The sequence below is a fragment of the Macaca mulatta genome, chromosome 7 (genome assembly GCF_049350105.2).
Source record: "Macaca mulatta isolate MMU2019108-1 chromosome 7, T2T-MMU8v2.0, whole genome shotgun sequence".
NCBI classification, from domain to species: domain Eukaryota; kingdom Metazoa; phylum Chordata; class Mammalia; order Primates; family Cercopithecidae; genus Macaca; species Macaca mulatta.
In genome coordinates, this window is record NC_133412.1 from 94,280,408 (window position 1) to 94,298,141 (window position 17,734).

The 17,734-nt window shown below is 41.4% G+C and overlaps 1 protein-coding gene, 1 long non-coding RNA gene and 1 pseudogene across 17 annotated transcripts in view; 2 read left to right on the plus strand and 1 right to left on the minus strand.

The window, feature by feature from the left end:
- The window catches only part of CHD8 (chromodomain helicase DNA binding protein 8), a 67,988-nt gene that overhangs the window by 30,619 nt on the left and 19,635 nt on the right, over positions 1 to 17,734 (minus strand). For 9 of the 15 annotated variants that reach the window (XM_077940586.1, XM_077940584.1, XM_015143251.3 and 6 more), the window contains 4 exons: positions 13,194 to 13,241; positions 10,309 to 10,680; positions 9,213 to 9,598; positions 8,101 to 8,215 (listed from right to left, as the gene is read on the minus strand). In XM_077940586.1, coding sequence (XP_077796712.1) covers positions 8,101 to 8,215; positions 9,213 to 9,598; positions 10,309 to 10,680; positions 13,194 to 13,199 — 879 coding nt within the window. In that variant the 5' untranslated portion in view covers positions 13,200 to 13,241. Of the gene's footprint in view, positions 1 to 8,100; positions 8,216 to 9,212; positions 9,599 to 10,308; positions 10,681 to 12,183; positions 13,087 to 13,145; positions 13,242 to 17,734 lie in introns of all 15 variants that reach the window. The other 6 variants (XM_077940576.1, XM_077940577.1, XM_077940578.1 and 3 more) reach the window with 2 other exon arrangements.
- LOC144330165 (uncharacterized) lies at positions 105 to 9,949 on the plus strand. Its single transcript, XR_013396081.1, has 2 exons — positions 105 to 887; positions 8,666 to 9,949. It is a non-coding gene; the product is annotated as an uncharacterized LOC144330165 (long non-coding RNA).
- On the plus strand, positions 3,545 to 4,937 carry LOC144330157 (eukaryotic translation initiation factor 4E-binding protein 1 pseudogene; annotated as a pseudogene). Its single transcript, XR_013396073.1, has one exon. The product of XR_013396073.1 is annotated as a eukaryotic translation initiation factor 4E-binding protein 1 pseudogene (transcript).

The window sequence follows — 17,734 nt, forward strand, 5'->3', positions numbered from 1 at the left end:
ACTAGTGGCAAGAAGCTCTGGGAAATCAAAACTGGATTCTTAGGCTGCAGGGTGCAATACAACTCACACTAGAAGCAATCCGGAAGTGCGAAGGTGCAAGAATATTTTCTTTCCATTTTTTGCTTTTTTGTCTTAGTTCTAAAGGTTTTTTGTTTTAATAAACAGAATCCACTGTATGTACTGTTCTGCCACTTACTTTTTTACTTAATATTTCCTGGAAATGTTTTCCATATACATTTTAGATTTACCTTATTCTTTCAAGTGGCTGAATTAAACATTTTCTAATTAAGTAATTTAAGTAACACTTCCAGCTCATGATAAAAAACTGGGAAGGAGGCCTGGTGTGGTGGCTCATGCCTGTAATACCAGCACTCTGGGAGGCCGAGGCAGGCGGATCATCTGAGGTCGGGAGTTTGAGACTGGCCTGACCAACATCGAGAAACCCCATCTCTAATAAAAATACAAAATTAGCCAGGTGTGGTGGCACATGCCTGTAATCCCAGCTCCTCGGGAGACTGAGGCAGGAGAATCGCTTGAACCCAGGAGGTGGAGGTTGTGGTGAGCCAAGATCGCACCACTGCACTCCGGCCTGGATGACAGACCAAGACTCCGTCTCAAAAAAAAAAAAAAAAAAAAAAAAAAAAATTGGGAAAAAAGAAGAGATAAAATTATTTTTCAATTATGATTCTCTCTCTGGAAAACCTCAAAGAATCAAATGAAAGAACTACTGAAACTAGTAAACTTGAATGGTATAAAACTAATTTTTAAAAATTATTTCTATGTATAGATATAATCAACCAGAAAATATAATAAAAGATCCCATTTATGAAAACACAAAGATTAATTATCTACAAAACTAAATTGGCTGGGAGTGGTGGCTCACGCCTGTAATCCTAGCACTTTGGGAGGCCGAGGTGGGTGAATCACCTGAGGTCAGGAGTTTGAGACCAGCCTGGCCAACATGGTGAAACTCCGTCTCTGTTAAAAATACAGAAATTAATGGGCATGGTGGCAGATGCCTGTAGTCCTAGCTACTCAGGAGGCTGAGGCAGGAGAATTGCTTGAACCCAGGGGGTGGAGGTTGCAGTGAGCAAACCTGATTAGTATAAAATTAATTTTATACCAATACAAATATAATTTTATATTTAAAAATTTTATATTTTTGTTTTCACCCAAGAGACTGGCAAAAATCAGCAAGTTTGATCAAAATATTTTTAAATAAGAATTCATACACTTTTGGTAAAAGTACACATAGGCACGACTTTCATGGAGAAAAATTTGGCAACACCCTTTGACCTATCAATTCCACCTCAAAGATACTATCCTATAAATTTGCATATGTGCACAAATCTCTGGAGCATTACTTGTGGGAGTAGGAGACCAGAAAAAACCTGAAGGCCCATCAACAGGGGACTGGTTCAATAAATTATGCTATAGCCTTAAAACTGAATCATACTATAGAACTATTAAAAAAGAGTGCAGGATGGATGCAGTGGCTCACACCTGTAATCCTAGCACTCTGGGAGACTGAGGTGGGAGGATCACTCGAGCCCAGGAGTTCAAGACCAGCCTGGGCAAGATAGTGAGACCCTGTCTCTATTTTATAAAAAATATAAAAATAGCTAGATGCAGTGGCTCACGCCTGTAATCCCAGCACTTTGGGAGGCCAAGGTTGGCAGATCACAAGGTCAGAAGATCAAGACCATCCTGGCTAACACAGTGAAACCCCGTCTCTACTAAAAATACAAAAAATTAGTCAGGTGTGGTAGTGGGCGCCTGTAGTCCCAGCGACTCGGGAGGCTGAAGCAGGAAAATGGCGTGAAGCCAGGAGGCGGAGCTTGCAGTGAGCCGAGATCACGCCACTGCACTCCAGCCGAGGCAACACAGCGAGACTCCGTCTCAAAAAAAAAAAAAAAGTATATATATAGATATATATACACACACACACAGACGTACGTATATATATCAATAAAAAAGAATGGGGTAGATTGATAATACCAAATGTTGAAGATGTGTATCAACTGGAACTCTACTGGTGAAGTATAAAACGACATAATCACTTTGGAAAACTTACAGAGTCCTACAAAGTCATGTTTGTATATTCATAAAGTCAAATATTACTGAAGAAAAAAATAAACTACTCATTTATTTAGCATGGATGAATTATCGAAAACATTATGCCTTTCTCACTGATGTGTGGGCAGAAGAAAAAGAACAGCAAAAAACTATGCTGAAAGAAGTGAGACCCAAAAGTACATACTGTATGATACTACTTAAAGTTCAAGGCCAGGCATGGTGGATCACACCTGTAATCCCAGCACTTTGGAAGGCCAAGGCGGGCAGATCATTTGAGGTCAGGAGTTCGAGACCAGCCTCTCCAACATGGTGAAACACTGTCTCTACTAAAAATACAAAAAAATGAGCTGGGCATGGAGGCGCACACCTGTAATCCCAGCTACTTGGGAGGCTGAGGCACAAGGATCACCTGAGTGCAGGAGGTGGAGGCTGCAGTGAGCCGAGATCACACCACTGCACTCCAGCCTGGGTGAGAGTGAGACCCTGTCTCAAAAAATAAATAAAATAGCTGGGCACGGTGGCTCACACCTGTAATCCCAGCACTTTGGGAGGCCAAGGTGGGCAGATTACGAGGTCAGGATATTAAGACCATCCTGGGTAACATGGTGAAACCCTGTCTCAATTAAAAATTTTTAAAAATGAGCTGGGCATGGTGGCGCACGCCTGTAGTCACAGCTACTCGGGAGGCTGAGGCAGGAGAATGGAGTGAACCCGGGAGGTGGAGCTTGCACTGAGCCAAGATGGCGCCACTGCACTCCAGTCCAGCCTGGGTAACAGAGGGAGACTCTGTCTCAAAAAATAAATAAATATATAAAAAATAAATAAATAAATAAAGTTAAAAAAAATAGACTAAGTTAATCTATGGTAAGAGAGAGCAGAACAGCAGTTAGTTGCCTATGCCCTGGAGTGAGGAACTGAACTGACTACAAAGGAATACAGGGGAACTTACTGTGGTGATGATGAAAACATTTTCTTCACTTGGTGAAGTGACTTGGATAAATTTGTCAAAACTATACAAATAAAATTTGTGCATATTTTATGATATGTATATTCTACTTCATTTAAAAAAGTCTGGGAGGATATATAAACTAAATTATTTCTAGAGGGTATTTCTAGAAGATATTTTCTACTTTTTACTTTATATATTTCTGGATGACCGGATTTTTATCACATCCATCATATAGTATTCTTAAAATGACCTTTTTTAAACAAAAATTTAGGAAACACTTTAAACAAGTTCTTAGATTTGCTTTAAAATAATCCTGGGTGGGCCGGGAGTGGTGGCTTATGTCTGTAATCCTAGCACTTTGGGAGGCCGAGGCGGGCGGATTGCCTGAGCTCAGGAGTTCGAGACCAGCCTGAGCAACATGGTGAAACCCTGTCTCTACTAAAAATACAAAAAATTACCTGGGCGTGGCAGCATGTGCCTGTAGTCTCAGCTACTCCGGAGGCTAAAGCAGGAGAATTGTTTGAACCCGGGAGGCAGCGGTTGCAGTGAGCCAATATCGTGCCACTGCACTCCAGCCTGGGCGAGAGAGAGACTCTGTCTCCAAAAAATAAAAATAAAGAAAAAAATCCTGGGTGCTGTGCACTGGAGATCATGTCCAGGGACGGCAGCTGCAGCCAGACCCAGAGCCGGGCCATCCCTGCCACTCGCTGGGTGGTGCTGGGTAAAGGCATGCAGCTACAGCACAACCCCCCAGCCGCACACTCTTCAGCACCACCCCGGGAGGTACCAGGATCATCTACGACTAGAAATTCCTGCAGTGCCGGAACTCACCCATGACCAAAATACCCCCGAGAGATCTGTCCACCATTCCTGGGGTCACCAGCCCTGCCAGTGATGAGCTCCCAAAGGAAGCCAGCCAGAGCCACCTGTGCAATAGCCCAGAAGATAAGTGGGTTAAGTGGGTGGGCCATGAAGAATCGCTATTTGAGATGGACATTTAAAGGACCAGCCATCAGATCGCGCATTGCCTATGGGCCCCACCAGGCCTTCCTGGGAGGGATCACACCACCCAGGCCTTATGAAAGTTATCACAACTGGGCAAGCGTGGGACATGGGGTCAGCCACTCCAGCTTTCTCTCCCTCTCTCAGGGCATCTGCCCCCTCCTCTTTGTGAAAACTAGCAGATTATCTCCTAGTGACCTAGTGCCTCTGCTGATGCGGGAGCTGCTGCCCCAAGGGGAGTGACCCCAGATAGCACACCCTGCAGCAGAGTGCCAGGAGTGCCAGGAAGTGGACAAGAATGAGCCGTTCCTTCCAAATAATCCAATGATCGGCTCCTCTAGCCCTGAGCCCTGAGCTCTGGGGGTGCAGCCATCCCTTCTTTAGGTTGATGTTTCTGGGAAAGCTCCCTTCCCCCTCCTCCCACAAGAGAGGAAATAAAAGCCACTTTCATTCGCCATAGGGCCAAAAGTTGGGCCCTGTCTGAAAAAATAAAATAATCCAAAAGGCGGGCAGGACTAGAGCGGAAGTAAGGACAGTGGGGAGTGAGTCATCTGTTGATAAATAATAAAGTGGGAGAATGGGAACATGGGACTTCATTAAAAATTTCCTTTTGTGTATGTCTGAAAATTTTCCTAAAAGAAAGTAGAGGAGGAGAATGGGTAGATCTATCTTTTTCACTAAAGAACAACCTCCAAGACATATCATTAGGGAAAACACACAGTAGAGAAGAGTAGGTATGGAATACTAATGTTTAGTGGAAGTAGAAGTAGAGTGTTCATGAAAGTAAGAAATATTTCCAGAAGGATATACAAGAAATTGGTAACAGAGGCTACCTCTGAGGAGAACTGGGAGACTGTGAGGCTGGGTTCTAGGAAACTTTTCACAGTGTCTACTTTATTGCACTGTTGTAATTTTTCTCACACACTTTTTTTTTTGTTTTTTTTGAAATGGAGTTTTGTTCTTGTTGCCCAGGCTGGAGCGCAATGGCATGATCTCAGCTCACTGCAACCTCTGCCTCCCGGGTTCAAGCGATTCTCCTCCCTCAGCCTCCAGAGTAGCTGGGATTACAGGCATTGCCACCATGCCAAGCAAATTTTGTATTTTTAGTGAAGACAGGGTTTCTCCATGTTGGTCAGGCTGGACTCAAACTCCCAACCTCAGGTGATCTGCCTGCTTGGCCTCCCAAAGTGCTGGGATTACAGGCATAAGCCACTGCACCTGGCCTCATATATGTATTTTTAAACTGAAAAATAAAATAGTAAATAGTCAAGTTAAAAAAATTTCACACAGGGCCAAAGGATAAAAAATTAAAGTACAATAACCATGACCCACTTACCATTCAACCCTTCTCTTCAAAGATACATATTCTTATCCATTTCTTGTATATCCTTCCAGAAAAAAATTGATGCATATACATATATGTACACACACAGACACACATACATACTTTAAACATTAAAAAGAGATACTGCATGAATATTGCCAATTTTACTTAACTATTTCTCCACCAATGGACATCTAATTTTTTTGACATTCTTGCTATTGCAAATATTTCTACAATACATATATCACTGCATTCTTTTGAGAACATATTCATAAGGTAATTTCCTAGGTGCAGAATCATTGAGTGAAATGAAATTAACATTCTAAATTTTTCTATATATTGAAACACCAACTTGCCAAAAAGATTGTCCCAATTAACATTCCCATCAACTGTGTCTAAGTGTCTGCTCCTTAACTTCACTGCCAATATTGTCATTCTCACTTGTCATAGACTGAATTGTATCCCCCCACCAAATCCACATGTTGAAGCCCCTAACCCCAGGACCTCAGAATGTGAATGTATTAGGGAAATTGGAAATATAGGGCTTTCAAACATTCACTAAGTTAAAATAAGGCCACCAGCTTGAGCCCTAATCCAATCTGACTAGCGTCCTTATGGAAGGAAGAAATCTGGATACACAAAAACACACCAGCGATGTGTACAAATAGAGGAAGGACCACGTGAAGACACAATGAGAAGGTGGCCTTCTGCAAGCCAAGAAAACCCTCAGGAGAAAACAAACTTGCAGACCATTTGATCTTGGATTTCTAGCCTCCAGAACAATAAGGAAATAAATGTCCATACCGAGCGCAGTGGCTCACACCTGTAATCCCAGCACTTTGGGAGGACAAGGCAGGTGAATCACCTGAGGTCAAGAGATTGAGACCAGCCTGGCCAACATGGTGAAACTCCATCTCTACTAAAAACACAAAAATTAGCTGGGCGTGGTGGCATACACCTATGATCCCAGCTACTCGGGAGGCTGAGGCAGGAGAATCACTTGAACCTGGGGTGGAGGTTGCAGTGAGCCGAGATTGCGCCACTGCATTCTAGCCTGGGTGACAGAACGAGACCCTGTCTCAAAAAAAAAAAAAAAAAAAGAAACAAAGAAACAAAGAAAAAAGAAATGTCCATAGTTTAAGACACCTAGTCTGTGGTATTTTGTTATGGTGGTCCTAGCAAACTAACAGACCACTTTCTAAATTTTAGTAATCTCTGTGTATTTTGTATTATTAAAAATTTCCTTCATTGTTTTTAACAAATACTTTATTACTTTATTTGCATAATCCTCTAATCCTTATTTAACCTTTACTTAAAAAACAAGTTGTTTTAACAAATCACGTCCATTTTGTGTTGCTATAACAGAGTACCTGGGATTGGGAAATTTATTTTAATAAAAAAAGAAATGTAGCCAGGTGCAGTGGCTCCTGCCTGTAATCCCAGCACTTTGGAGGCTGAGGCGGGTGGATCGCTTGAGGCCAGGAGTTGAACGCCAGCCTGACCAACATGGCGAAACCCTGTCTCTACTAAAAATTACAAAAATTAGCTGGGCATGGTGGAGTACACCTGTAATCCCAGCTACTCAGGAGGCTGAGGTAGGACAACTGCTTGAATCTGCCATAAGGCAACAAATCAGAGATGGAAGCCTACAAATCAGAGATGCCTGCCATAAGGCAACAAATCAGAGATGGAAGCCTACACTTCTGGTCTGGTTTCTTTTGGTCTCTTCCAATGTCTCTCATCTTCAAAACATAGGAAGAAACTTTGTCCTTAACTACCCTAGTTCACAGAGTCAGAATCCTGAAGTGTAGAAAAGGTAAGCCAAAGGGATTCTTGGAGAGTTCGAAGAGAGAGTCAAGTTCTGACCCAGCCAGAAGAGCAATCATGCAGCATGATTTCATACGATTTGCTTAGTATTTGAAACACTGGAATTTGAGAAAATGAGTATTGCTTTTTTTCTTTGAGACAGAGACTCGCTCTGTTGCCCAGGCTGGAGTGCAATGGCACGATCTCGGCTCACTGCAACCTCCACCTCCCAGCTTCAAGTGATTCTCCTGCCTTAGCCTCCCGAGTAGCTGGGATTACAGGCACCCACCACCACACCCGGCTAATTTTTGTATTTTTAGTAGAGATGGGGTTTCACCAGGTTGACCAGGCTGGTCTCCAACTCCTGACCTCAGGTGATCCACCTGCTTCGGCCTCCCAAAGTGCTGGGATTACAGGTGTGAGTCATTACGTCCAGGCAAGTATCGCTATTTTTATAGTAATACGCTCTTTGCCTAAAAAAATAATTTAAAGACACTGACCAGTGAGAGGCCAAGGCAGGCAGATCACTTGAGGTCACGAGTTCAAGACCAGCTTGGCTAACATGGTGAAACCTGGTCTCTACTAAAAAAATACAAAAATTAGCTGGGCATGGTGGTGCATGCCTATAATTCCAGTTACTCGGGAGGCTTCGGCAGGAGAATTGTTTGAAACCAGGAGGCAGAGGTTGAAGTAAGCTGAGATCGTGCCACTGCACTCCAGACCTGGATGACAGAACAAGACTCTGTCTCAAGAAGAAAAAAAAAAAACAACAACAACAGAAAAAAAGACATTGACCAGGTCCATTGACCTTTTAGGCCTACGTCCAGTTTAGAAAAACCAAAGAAATGTGTATAGACTTACAATCTCTCAATATCTCCTTGGTTTGGTTAGCCATAATTAAACATGGTTTTTTTCCTACTAAATTCTTTTGGGATCCTTTTACCTGAATGCTGCTTTCTTCATCTTCTCGAGGTGACTGTGCAGGCATGACTTCCACATCTGAATTATCAGATGAGGTATTACGTTTTCTCTTCTTACCCACTACAGGAGTGATGGTGCTAAAAAGGAAAAAACCAAATTCATTTTCAGCGAAGGCAAAGAAAATTTAGCAGTAAAAAAAACATAATTAATGTAAACAATCACATACAAAACTTCCAGACAGTCAATAGGACACACAGCTACTAAATAGGGTGTTTGAAAAAAAGAAGATATTAGGGTTCGTAAACCACTGACTGACCGTTATACCATATTTGACAAATCCTTATTACTGTGTTCACAAATATCTGAAGGAAGGTAGCACAAGATAGAAGAATAAATACCAGATTAAGATGCAGTTCCACTTCTGTCACTACAAGAGCATTAGTTTCATTATTTGTAAATATCAGAGAGATAATACTTGTCCTGACAGTTACTGAGGCTCAAATAAGAAATATAAAACTGTCTTTTAAAAGCTGAAAAATCCGGTACAAATATAAAGCATTATTATATTTGCACCCCAAAGCCTGAAGAATCCCAGAGAGTAAAAGCTAGTAAGAGAGAAGAAGATACAAGACATGGAAGGGAAACAGAGGACACTCAATTATGACAAGATTATGTGGCAAGCCATCACTTTTCTGTCAACACTGCTTAAAGTTAATGGTAGATGCTAAAATCTCCAATTTACAGATGAGATGCAAGAACAGGACAGCTATGTTTCCAGTAGTTCTCTTTTTACTGATGTGGGTGGTAGGAGGTAGTGAGAAATCTCTTTCACAGTACAGTAATACAAAATCAGGACAAATATATGAATGCAGAGTCACAGCTTTTAAAGGTAAAACCCAACACAGTGACTATCTTTCCTGTGCCTTCGTGTTTTCCTCTTAAAATATGCTAATTTCAATTTTCCATTTAACAAATCCTGTGAGCATTAGGACAGAAAAAAGGAAGGCCTTATTATTTTCTATAATAGATCACCTTGAACTATGTAGCTAGTAAATACATGTAAGTTCCTCAACCCATTTTATAAATGAGTGCTCTGCCCTCAAATGTCCCATCAAAACGGCAAAGAGTACTCACTTTAGCTTACTCTTGCCCTTTGTTTTGGAGGTACCAGATGTTTTGTTCTTCTTTGGCTTTTCCTCTTTCAGCCTCTCCCCAGCACTCTTCTTCCTGCGTTTCTTCTCACCTTCCTCCTCTGGCCGAACGCTGGGCAACTCATCCTCATTTAAGACTCGAGGTATGTTCTGCTCACCGCGGGCACGGGCCCTCGCAATGGCTTCTGCTACAATCCGATTTGCTTTCTCTTGCTTCTTCTGGTGTTCCAATCTGCGGTTTTCCTCCATTCCTGTCTTTCCCCCCGAATGAGGAGCAGAGCTTGCTGGTGATGACAAAGCTGCCACTTCACTGGCACTTAGAACTTTAACTACAGAGAGCCCAGAAGAGGCCCCTTGGGAAGAGCCAGCCTATAGAAATAAAGACACTACAATTTCAACTTGCTTGTAGTTAAATGGCCTAAATAAAATCCAGCTGTGAAGCAGGGGGGCTAGAAACTAGTTCTTTAATCCCTCAAGAACCAAGCTCAGACTAAATCTTATTGAACCTACACCTATTTTTTAAAATGTATTCTTTTGGTGGGAGAGGGGTGAGAAAAAGCAAGAATTCTGCCAAAATAAACTTCAGTATCTTTTTGTTATGCTTCCATCAATACACATCTCCATTACTTCAGAAAAATTACAACTAATATATCCAATATTGGGCTCTGGCCTAACAGTAAAAAAATTCAAATTCTACACTTGGCCTACCTTTTATCTGCCTGGGGGGCGGAGGGGGGCAAGGGTGGCGGGGGTGGGAGGAGGACTGATCACTTATTTCTTTATATCCTTTCTGAAATATCATTTAAAGGATATCATAAATCATTTTCATTTCACAATAATATTAGGAAAAGACTGTAAATGGAACAATTCAAAAATACATACTAAATAACCTCATATCCCAAACCCAACAATCCCTCTCTAACCTTTTAATAATATAATTAAAATAAGGTTTCCAGGGATGAAAGAATTAAGTCTGCATCTCAGTTCAGAGATACAAAACTAGAGTGGTTACCGAGGGCAACAGCAATGGACTAAGTAGTTTTGTTTTCTTTCTTTTCCTTACTATGTAAGTCTCTCACCTGCGGCTGCAGTACCACCTTGACTGGTACTGAAAGTCTTTGTCCTGGGCTTTGTCCTGGTCCCATTATCTGAGCCTGCTGTACAGAGGACAGAGTCACTGGCTGTGTTGAGGGTGGCTGCTGGGGCTGTGGCTGCGATGATGGTGGTTGTGGTACAATCTGGATTTTTTGCTGTGGCTGCTGCACCTGCAGCTGGATAGTTACTACCTTGGCAGGCTGCCCTTGGGCATTCTTGGCTTGAGTCAGGGCTGCCAGCTGGTTGCCCTGTAACACTATCTTGCCTGGTAGACTCCCTAGCACAACATGCCGATGTCCTTGGGGACCTCCAGACTGTGGCTGCTGGAGGACCAGGGTGATGCGTTTCGATTCACCCTAAAGTGAAGAAAAGAAATTGCAAGAGGAGTACAACATTAAAGAATTGTATACTCTGAAATATTTACACCAGTTTTCTTCATCCTAGAATCATAAAAACTGTGGGTCAGAAGACACAGTACAATTCACTTTGTTCATCATCCTATCTGTCTTGATAGAATCTTTTTTGTTATTTTCAGAGACAGGGTCTCGCTGTATTGCCCAAGCTAGAGTGCACTGGCTATTCACAGGCACAACCCTACTGCTGATCAGCAAGGGAGTGCTGCCCTGCTCGTTTCCAACCTGGGCCAATTCATCCCTCCTTAGGCAACCTTGTTTCCCTTGCTCCTGGGAGGTCACCATATTGATGTCAAACTTAGTGCAGACGCCTGATTAGCATAGCACACCAACAGCCCAGAAATCCTAGGCTCGAGTGATCCTCCCACTTCAGGCTCCTGAGTAGCTGGTACTATAGGTGCATGCCACCATGCCCAGCTAATTTTTATTTATTTTTTTTGTAGAGATGAGGTCTATGTTTTCCAGGCTGGTCTCGAACTCCTGGCCTCAAGCGATCCTCCAGCCTCAGCCTCCCAAAGCGCTGGGACTATCAGCTGTCCTGACAGAATCTTTTCTATAATGCTTCTGCTCAGTAGGTATCAAGCTATGTTTTTAAAACTCCTGATGAAACGCTATCTTCTAATGCAGCAGTTCATTTATGGAAACCTATTAATACAAAATTCCTTATATTGAATTGAAATTTGCCTCCTTGTAGCTTCTTCCCACTAGACCTACTTTTTTTTTTAAAGATGGGGGTCTCACTCTGTGGCCCAGGCTGGTCTTGAACTCCTGGCCTCAAGCAATCCTCCTGCCTCAGCCTCCTGAGTAGCTGGGATCACAGGTGAGAGATACTGTGCCTGGCTAGTCCTACTTATCTCAATGCTGCGCCCCCACCCCCACCAACTCTTTTGGCCCTTTATTCAGATGCTAGAGCCTCTACCTTCTTACACTAGAAATTAACACTTTCACTGAGCAAAGTAGGAGGGGGACAATCTTAGTAATAATACAAGAAAGATATAAATAGCTCTTACAAGTCTTGCAAATATAAAGATAATTCTTCAAAGATGTTTCTTTGTTCCCATAGCATCCCATATTTCTCATAAAACTTTATCACACAATTATTGTGAACTGTTGCTTAATATCTGTCTTTCCTGGCAGACGGTGAGCTCTGTAAGGACAGGGACTGTGTTTGTCTTATTTAGCACCAGCTAGGTACAATGTAAACATGTAGTAAGAGCTCAAAAAATATGTTAACATTAACTGCTTCCACCTAGCAAGTACTTGTTAACATTAACTGCTTCCACCTAGCAAGTACTAAGTATGTGGCTGTCACACTAACTAATAAAAAGCAAAGATGGAATTTAAATAGGCTTTCCCAGAGAAAGCTCTCATGCGCTCGCTCTCTCTCAAAGAGTTGCTGGGCCCTCTATGAAACCAAAATTCACCTCCCCCTTTCACTCAAGTCACCTGGGTAGGTGTAGAGGTCAGTGTAACTGCAGGCTTCAGTGGGGGCCCTGTGGCCCCAGGGTTTCCAGCAGGAGCTGGACCCTTAACTGGCTGGAGGACCAGCTGCTTTACTGGTCGGCTGGGCTGGACAATGCGCTGAACAGCAGCCTGGTTCCCAGGGACCTTGGCGGCCAACACTGTATTACCAGAGACAATGGAAACACCTGGTCGAAGGGGTGTGCCGGTTAGCACTTTGGTAAAAGTGACTTTTCCACCATTGGCTGTGCCTGCCACCAGGGGCTGAGCTGTGCTGGTGATACCTTGGGCCTGAATTTGTGCCACATGGGCACCAGTGACTGAGGAGCTCGGTGGGGCCTTAAGGATAACAATCTTAGGGGCTGACTGAGGTGGCTGCCCTCCAGCACTACTGGAGGAGACAGCTGTGGCAGAGACACCCATGAAAGGATTCCCTTGGCTCAGGATCTCCTGGCTCTTGGAGACCTGCAAAAGTCCTGATGTTGGCGTCGATGTCTGTAAGACAGGTTGGGCTGGCTGCTCCTGGCTGGCAGGCTGAGTGGTATAATCATGCAAGGTTATGGATTCTGGAGCTGGAGCTGTGGATTCTTTGGGAAGTTCTGTGGGAGCTGTTTCCTCTGGTGGAGGGACCAGTTCACTTGCTGATGAATTCCCCACATCACCACCTCCACCATCCTGGTTCATCTGATCCAAGGAGTCCAGAGAGCTTGGCAGTCCAAGGGCTTCCTCAATGGGGTCTTGTGTGACCTGATTAAAGCTGTCATCAGTCAGAGAGTCCAGGCCAAATAAATTTGGGTCATCAAACAGATCCATGATGGGGTCTGCCATCTTGGGAAAGTAATGGAGGGTATTTCTCCAAGGTCTAGGGAGGGAAGGGGAGGGGGGGTACTGGCTCTCCCCTCCCCTCCCCTATTAAGAAAAAAATGTACACAATGTAAGAGGACTACTCTTCAAGTATAGAGGCAAGAAACAAGTGCATGTCAGATTGTCCTGACCTTCATGGAGCAAGATGGCTAGGTCTTCAGAGGAAGATGGTGGAACTCCTGTTGTAGGAATACAAATACAAATGAAAAATAAGCAAAGTTGGTGATCTCAGAAAATTTTTCCTTCTAAGGTACTTTCTTAATATCAAATAGCATGAATATAAGAGGGAAATGTGAGGAAATCTGAGGACGGACATACAGCAGAAAGAACACTCATATTTCTGCTTCAAAACTAAAACTAAAAGAGAAAAATAACAACAACCCCCTCTTGGGCACTTACACCTACAAACTTTAAAGATTCTGTCTGTCAAGAGCATATGGCTGTCTCTCTCTGTTTGATTATTATTCTTTGGTAAAGATAAAATTTAAATTCATTTACCTTCTATTTTCAGTTTTTAAGTTAGTAGAACTCAAAAATATGACACAAGAATTACAGTGACTCTACAGATAAAGGTTTCTGGATATATTCTATTTTATAAATATTTCTTGTGTTTTATATATTTTTACTTACTATTGGCAAAAATAACCATCTTTAACCAAGGCTCATAGTACAATCTCACCAAGCTGATTATACAATTTTACCCAGGAAGTTTTGCAACCTTCATTATAGTTAACATATTAATCTATAATAGGGTTTTTGTTCTCAAGTTCCCTCTCAAGAAACCTTTCTCATATTTAAGATAAAAAATGTCAATTGCAAAGGATTCCACATTTTGTTTCCAATTTACATTCCCAACTTCCTCTCTTACCATCTCTTATATGTATCTTACATTCCAGTCCAACTAGACTACACAATTCCCTTAATGCGATTCCTACCTGTGTGACTTTGCTTATGATGCTGTACTTCCTGCCTGGAACACGTCCTCTCCATCCCAACGCCAATAATCTCTCGCAGCTAAAATCCTACCAACCCTCAAAGGTCTTCGAATCCATTAAGTGAGCCCTGAACCTCTGACCCTTTAACAATTGAGCAACTTGTGATGACTTGAATACCCACACCATTGTTTATACCTTATTTAAAGCACTTACATTTAATATTTTATTATAATGACCTAAGTCTGTCTATATCCTCTGAAGGCCCAAATGGTTACTTTGTGCAAATTGTAAAAAGTTGCCTACTTCTCAAGATGCTTGGAAAATTGCCATACTAAATATATAAAAGTTGGTTATGAATGTATGCAATGTACACTCTCCACAACCCTGTACCATGGCCCAGCTCCTCTTTCTCTAGGAGAAAGTTCTTGGATGATGGGGACTATGTCTTATTTGTCTGTGGATCCCTAAAGAACCAGCAGGACATAGCACATATAGTAGCTAATCAAAAAACAGTTAATGAATTATACTTGCTTGCATTATCTGGAGTAAACCATTTGATCCTCACAGAAACTAAATGGTCTTCTTTGATTCTAACATGAGATGGTAAAAAGCTTCCTATCTTGAAAACGTGTCTTATGAATGGCTGAAAGTAGGTTTACAAAATCCATGCCTAGGGTTTTAAGTTCATGAAACTAGTGGAAAAAGGAAAAGCTATCAAAGACAGGGAAGTATGTCACCATATAACCCAAATATATGGAAAAGAAATATCTGTTCTTTGTATATGATGACAATATTTGACAATACAGGAAAGTCTTGCTTGGTAAGACCATTTCTCCTAACTTTTGGAAGACACCAGATAAGAAATTTCAGGGACACAGTCCTGACTGAAGGAGACTTTTCCATAAAACCCCCCATGCTATGTTTTTTTCCTTTCCAACCCATCTCACTTATCATTATAAAACAATATAATATGGGTTAATAGATCAGATACTCCAACACAGACAAAGAGAATAAACACATGAGTCAAAATTACAAAGTATACATGGTAGCTCCAACAATGTTAAACAAGATCTTCCTTGCTTTAGTAATTGTATACTTTTCATATCTCAACCCAAGATCCATACCATCTCCCATTCCTGGCTAGGCTATTCCATCAGCTCATTCCAGCCTCTCATATCTAATATTTGCCTCCAAATTACTCAAAATGGCAATCGGAAAAGTTATGAATGTTTCCTGATTTAACGAAAACCTACTCAATAACTTGATATTAATAAATTTCCTCCCCATTATCATCAACTTTTTTCCAGTATACCTACTTTGGCACCAATTATCTTTCATTCTCTATTCACCATCAGAAGTTAAAGTATCTACAGCTAAGAGTAATATAAAAACAACAGTGAAAGTTTCTTTTCTTTTTTTTTTCAAGACAGAGTTTCGCTCCTGTTGCCCAGGATGGAGTGCAATGGTGCGATCTCAGTTCACCGCAACCTCCACCTCCTGGGTTCAAGCGATTCTCCTGCCTCAGCCTCCCGAATAGGTGGGATTACAGGCCTGCGTCACCACGCTCGGCTAATTTTGTATTTTTAGTAGAGACAGATTTTCTCCATGTTGGTCAGGCTGGTCTCAAACTCCCGACCTCAGGTGATCCATCCACCTCAGCATCCCAAAGTGCTGGGATTATAGGCCTGAGCCACCACACCGAAAGTTTCTACTAAATAGAAGTTTATGTTGCAAATAGTTTATAGCCTGCTCCTTCTTCCACGGAGTATTTTGTTACTTCCATGATTCCTTGCTATTTGTTAATTCTAATGCTCTTCCTTTCCCCCATAATGATCCAATTTTAGGCCTAGATTTTTTTTTTAAATAGGAGAAACGAGGCTAATGGTTTCTGATGAATCTCCTTACCCCCATATTACTTAGTATAAGCTTTTTAAAGATCAATGCATTATCATTTATCTCTCCCTTCCCAATTTTCGAACCAAATTTCTGCTTCTCCTACTTCGGTCTATGCCTAATAATTTAAAAATCTTGCCACCAAGTATCATTACTTCTCAGTCCCATCATCTCACCTATACTGACCCAATTCATCTCATATTTTTATCCTAGTCTCCTACTTCTTTTCTAGCTCCCATCTTTAAACTGTCCTTGAGTCTTACAAGATTAAACCTTCTCCCAACATACATCTAACTTTTTTTAACCCTCCTTCTACTACTATTTGTGGGTTACTCTGGCTATATCCACAAATGGCTTATTTATTCTACCAAGCTCATCCATCTCATGAATCCTCTCATCCATCTCATGAATTCTCTTTCCTTGATTCAAACCCTAGTAGCAAAAATGAACAGATGTTAAGTGGGTTTCAAGGCAAAGTAACTGCCTAGATAAATAAGTCATACCAACTTTTATCACATTAAGAATGAAAAGCCAGTCTTGGCGCACCATTCCCCCAAAAGAGAAACACATGTATGTGCTCAAAAGAAAAGACAAAATTTAGTGGTCGTACTTAGTCACTTTCCATAATTACAAACTAATGACCAGAATCATGACAGAAATCTTGGAGGGCATGTTGGGGGTGAGGAATGGCAGTGGAAGGGAAAAGTAACAAACTAGTCAGTTAAGGTTAAAATCCAAGGCCATCTATCTAGAATCGCCAAATAACAAACCAATAACCTGTAGAAAAATACTTTATTATATATGCCAGCATAGCCCTTCATTTTATCTCCTTCTTGAAGGTGAAACTACTGCTTCCCCTTGAGACAGGTAAACTGATGTTCTTCTGCAGCTTTACCACCTTTAATACAGTTCTTGATTTTTTTTGGAAATCTAGAGTCCCAAGTCTCTCATTCTCATTCTACATTATTCCTCAACCTTGCCCATTTCTATAATAAACTGCCTGTCCTATAAGAAAGTATTTTGTTTTAATTCTACCCTATATTTTTCCATCTCGATCTGTCCATACCTTTCAACAAAGCAGTGATTCTCAACCAGGGGATGGAGACTAAGGTCCTTAAGAAGGGCTTGTGGAAACTGAGGGTGGAGATAAATGTGCAGTTCTTAAAGGTGCATTCAGCATTATAATTTTATATTTATCAAGTGAAAAAACTACATCTCATTGTTTAGGCTATTTATATTTATTAACACTGGATAAAGCCTTCTTGGCCAGTGAAGATCTGTAAAAGACACATGTGAGGAGTAGGGGGCAGAGAAAGAAACATTCCTGGCTTGGCAGAGTTACCAATATCTTTGGGATGGGATAAGATTTCCTATAGCCTCTCAAAAGGAGTTTATCATAATTTACTGTTTATGAGGGATGAGAAACACTAGAAGAGATTAGTTCAGTCATCTAATAGATAAAATTATGTAAAATGAGCTACAGATATCTATTGCCCACTTATAGATTTCTCTGTAGTGACAACCTCTTAGAAGACAATGAACGAATGCAGTATTGAGCAATGCTGACCTCTTTCTGTAATGTGCACTTTTAGAAAGTACCACTCATGACCACTTAACCTCTAGCTGCTCAAAGGTTCGGAAAAGAATAAACTATTTTATTTACTTCAAAGTATAAATCTTGTTGTTGGAAACTGTATCCTTTCAAGATCAGTTGCAGAGAGACATAAGTACATGTTACTGAAACATAAGATGGGTAGAAGCAGCTTAATTTAAATGAGAAATATCTTGAAAATAAAATAATCCAAACGGCTAAAATGAAAATCACCAACATAATTTTAAAAGGA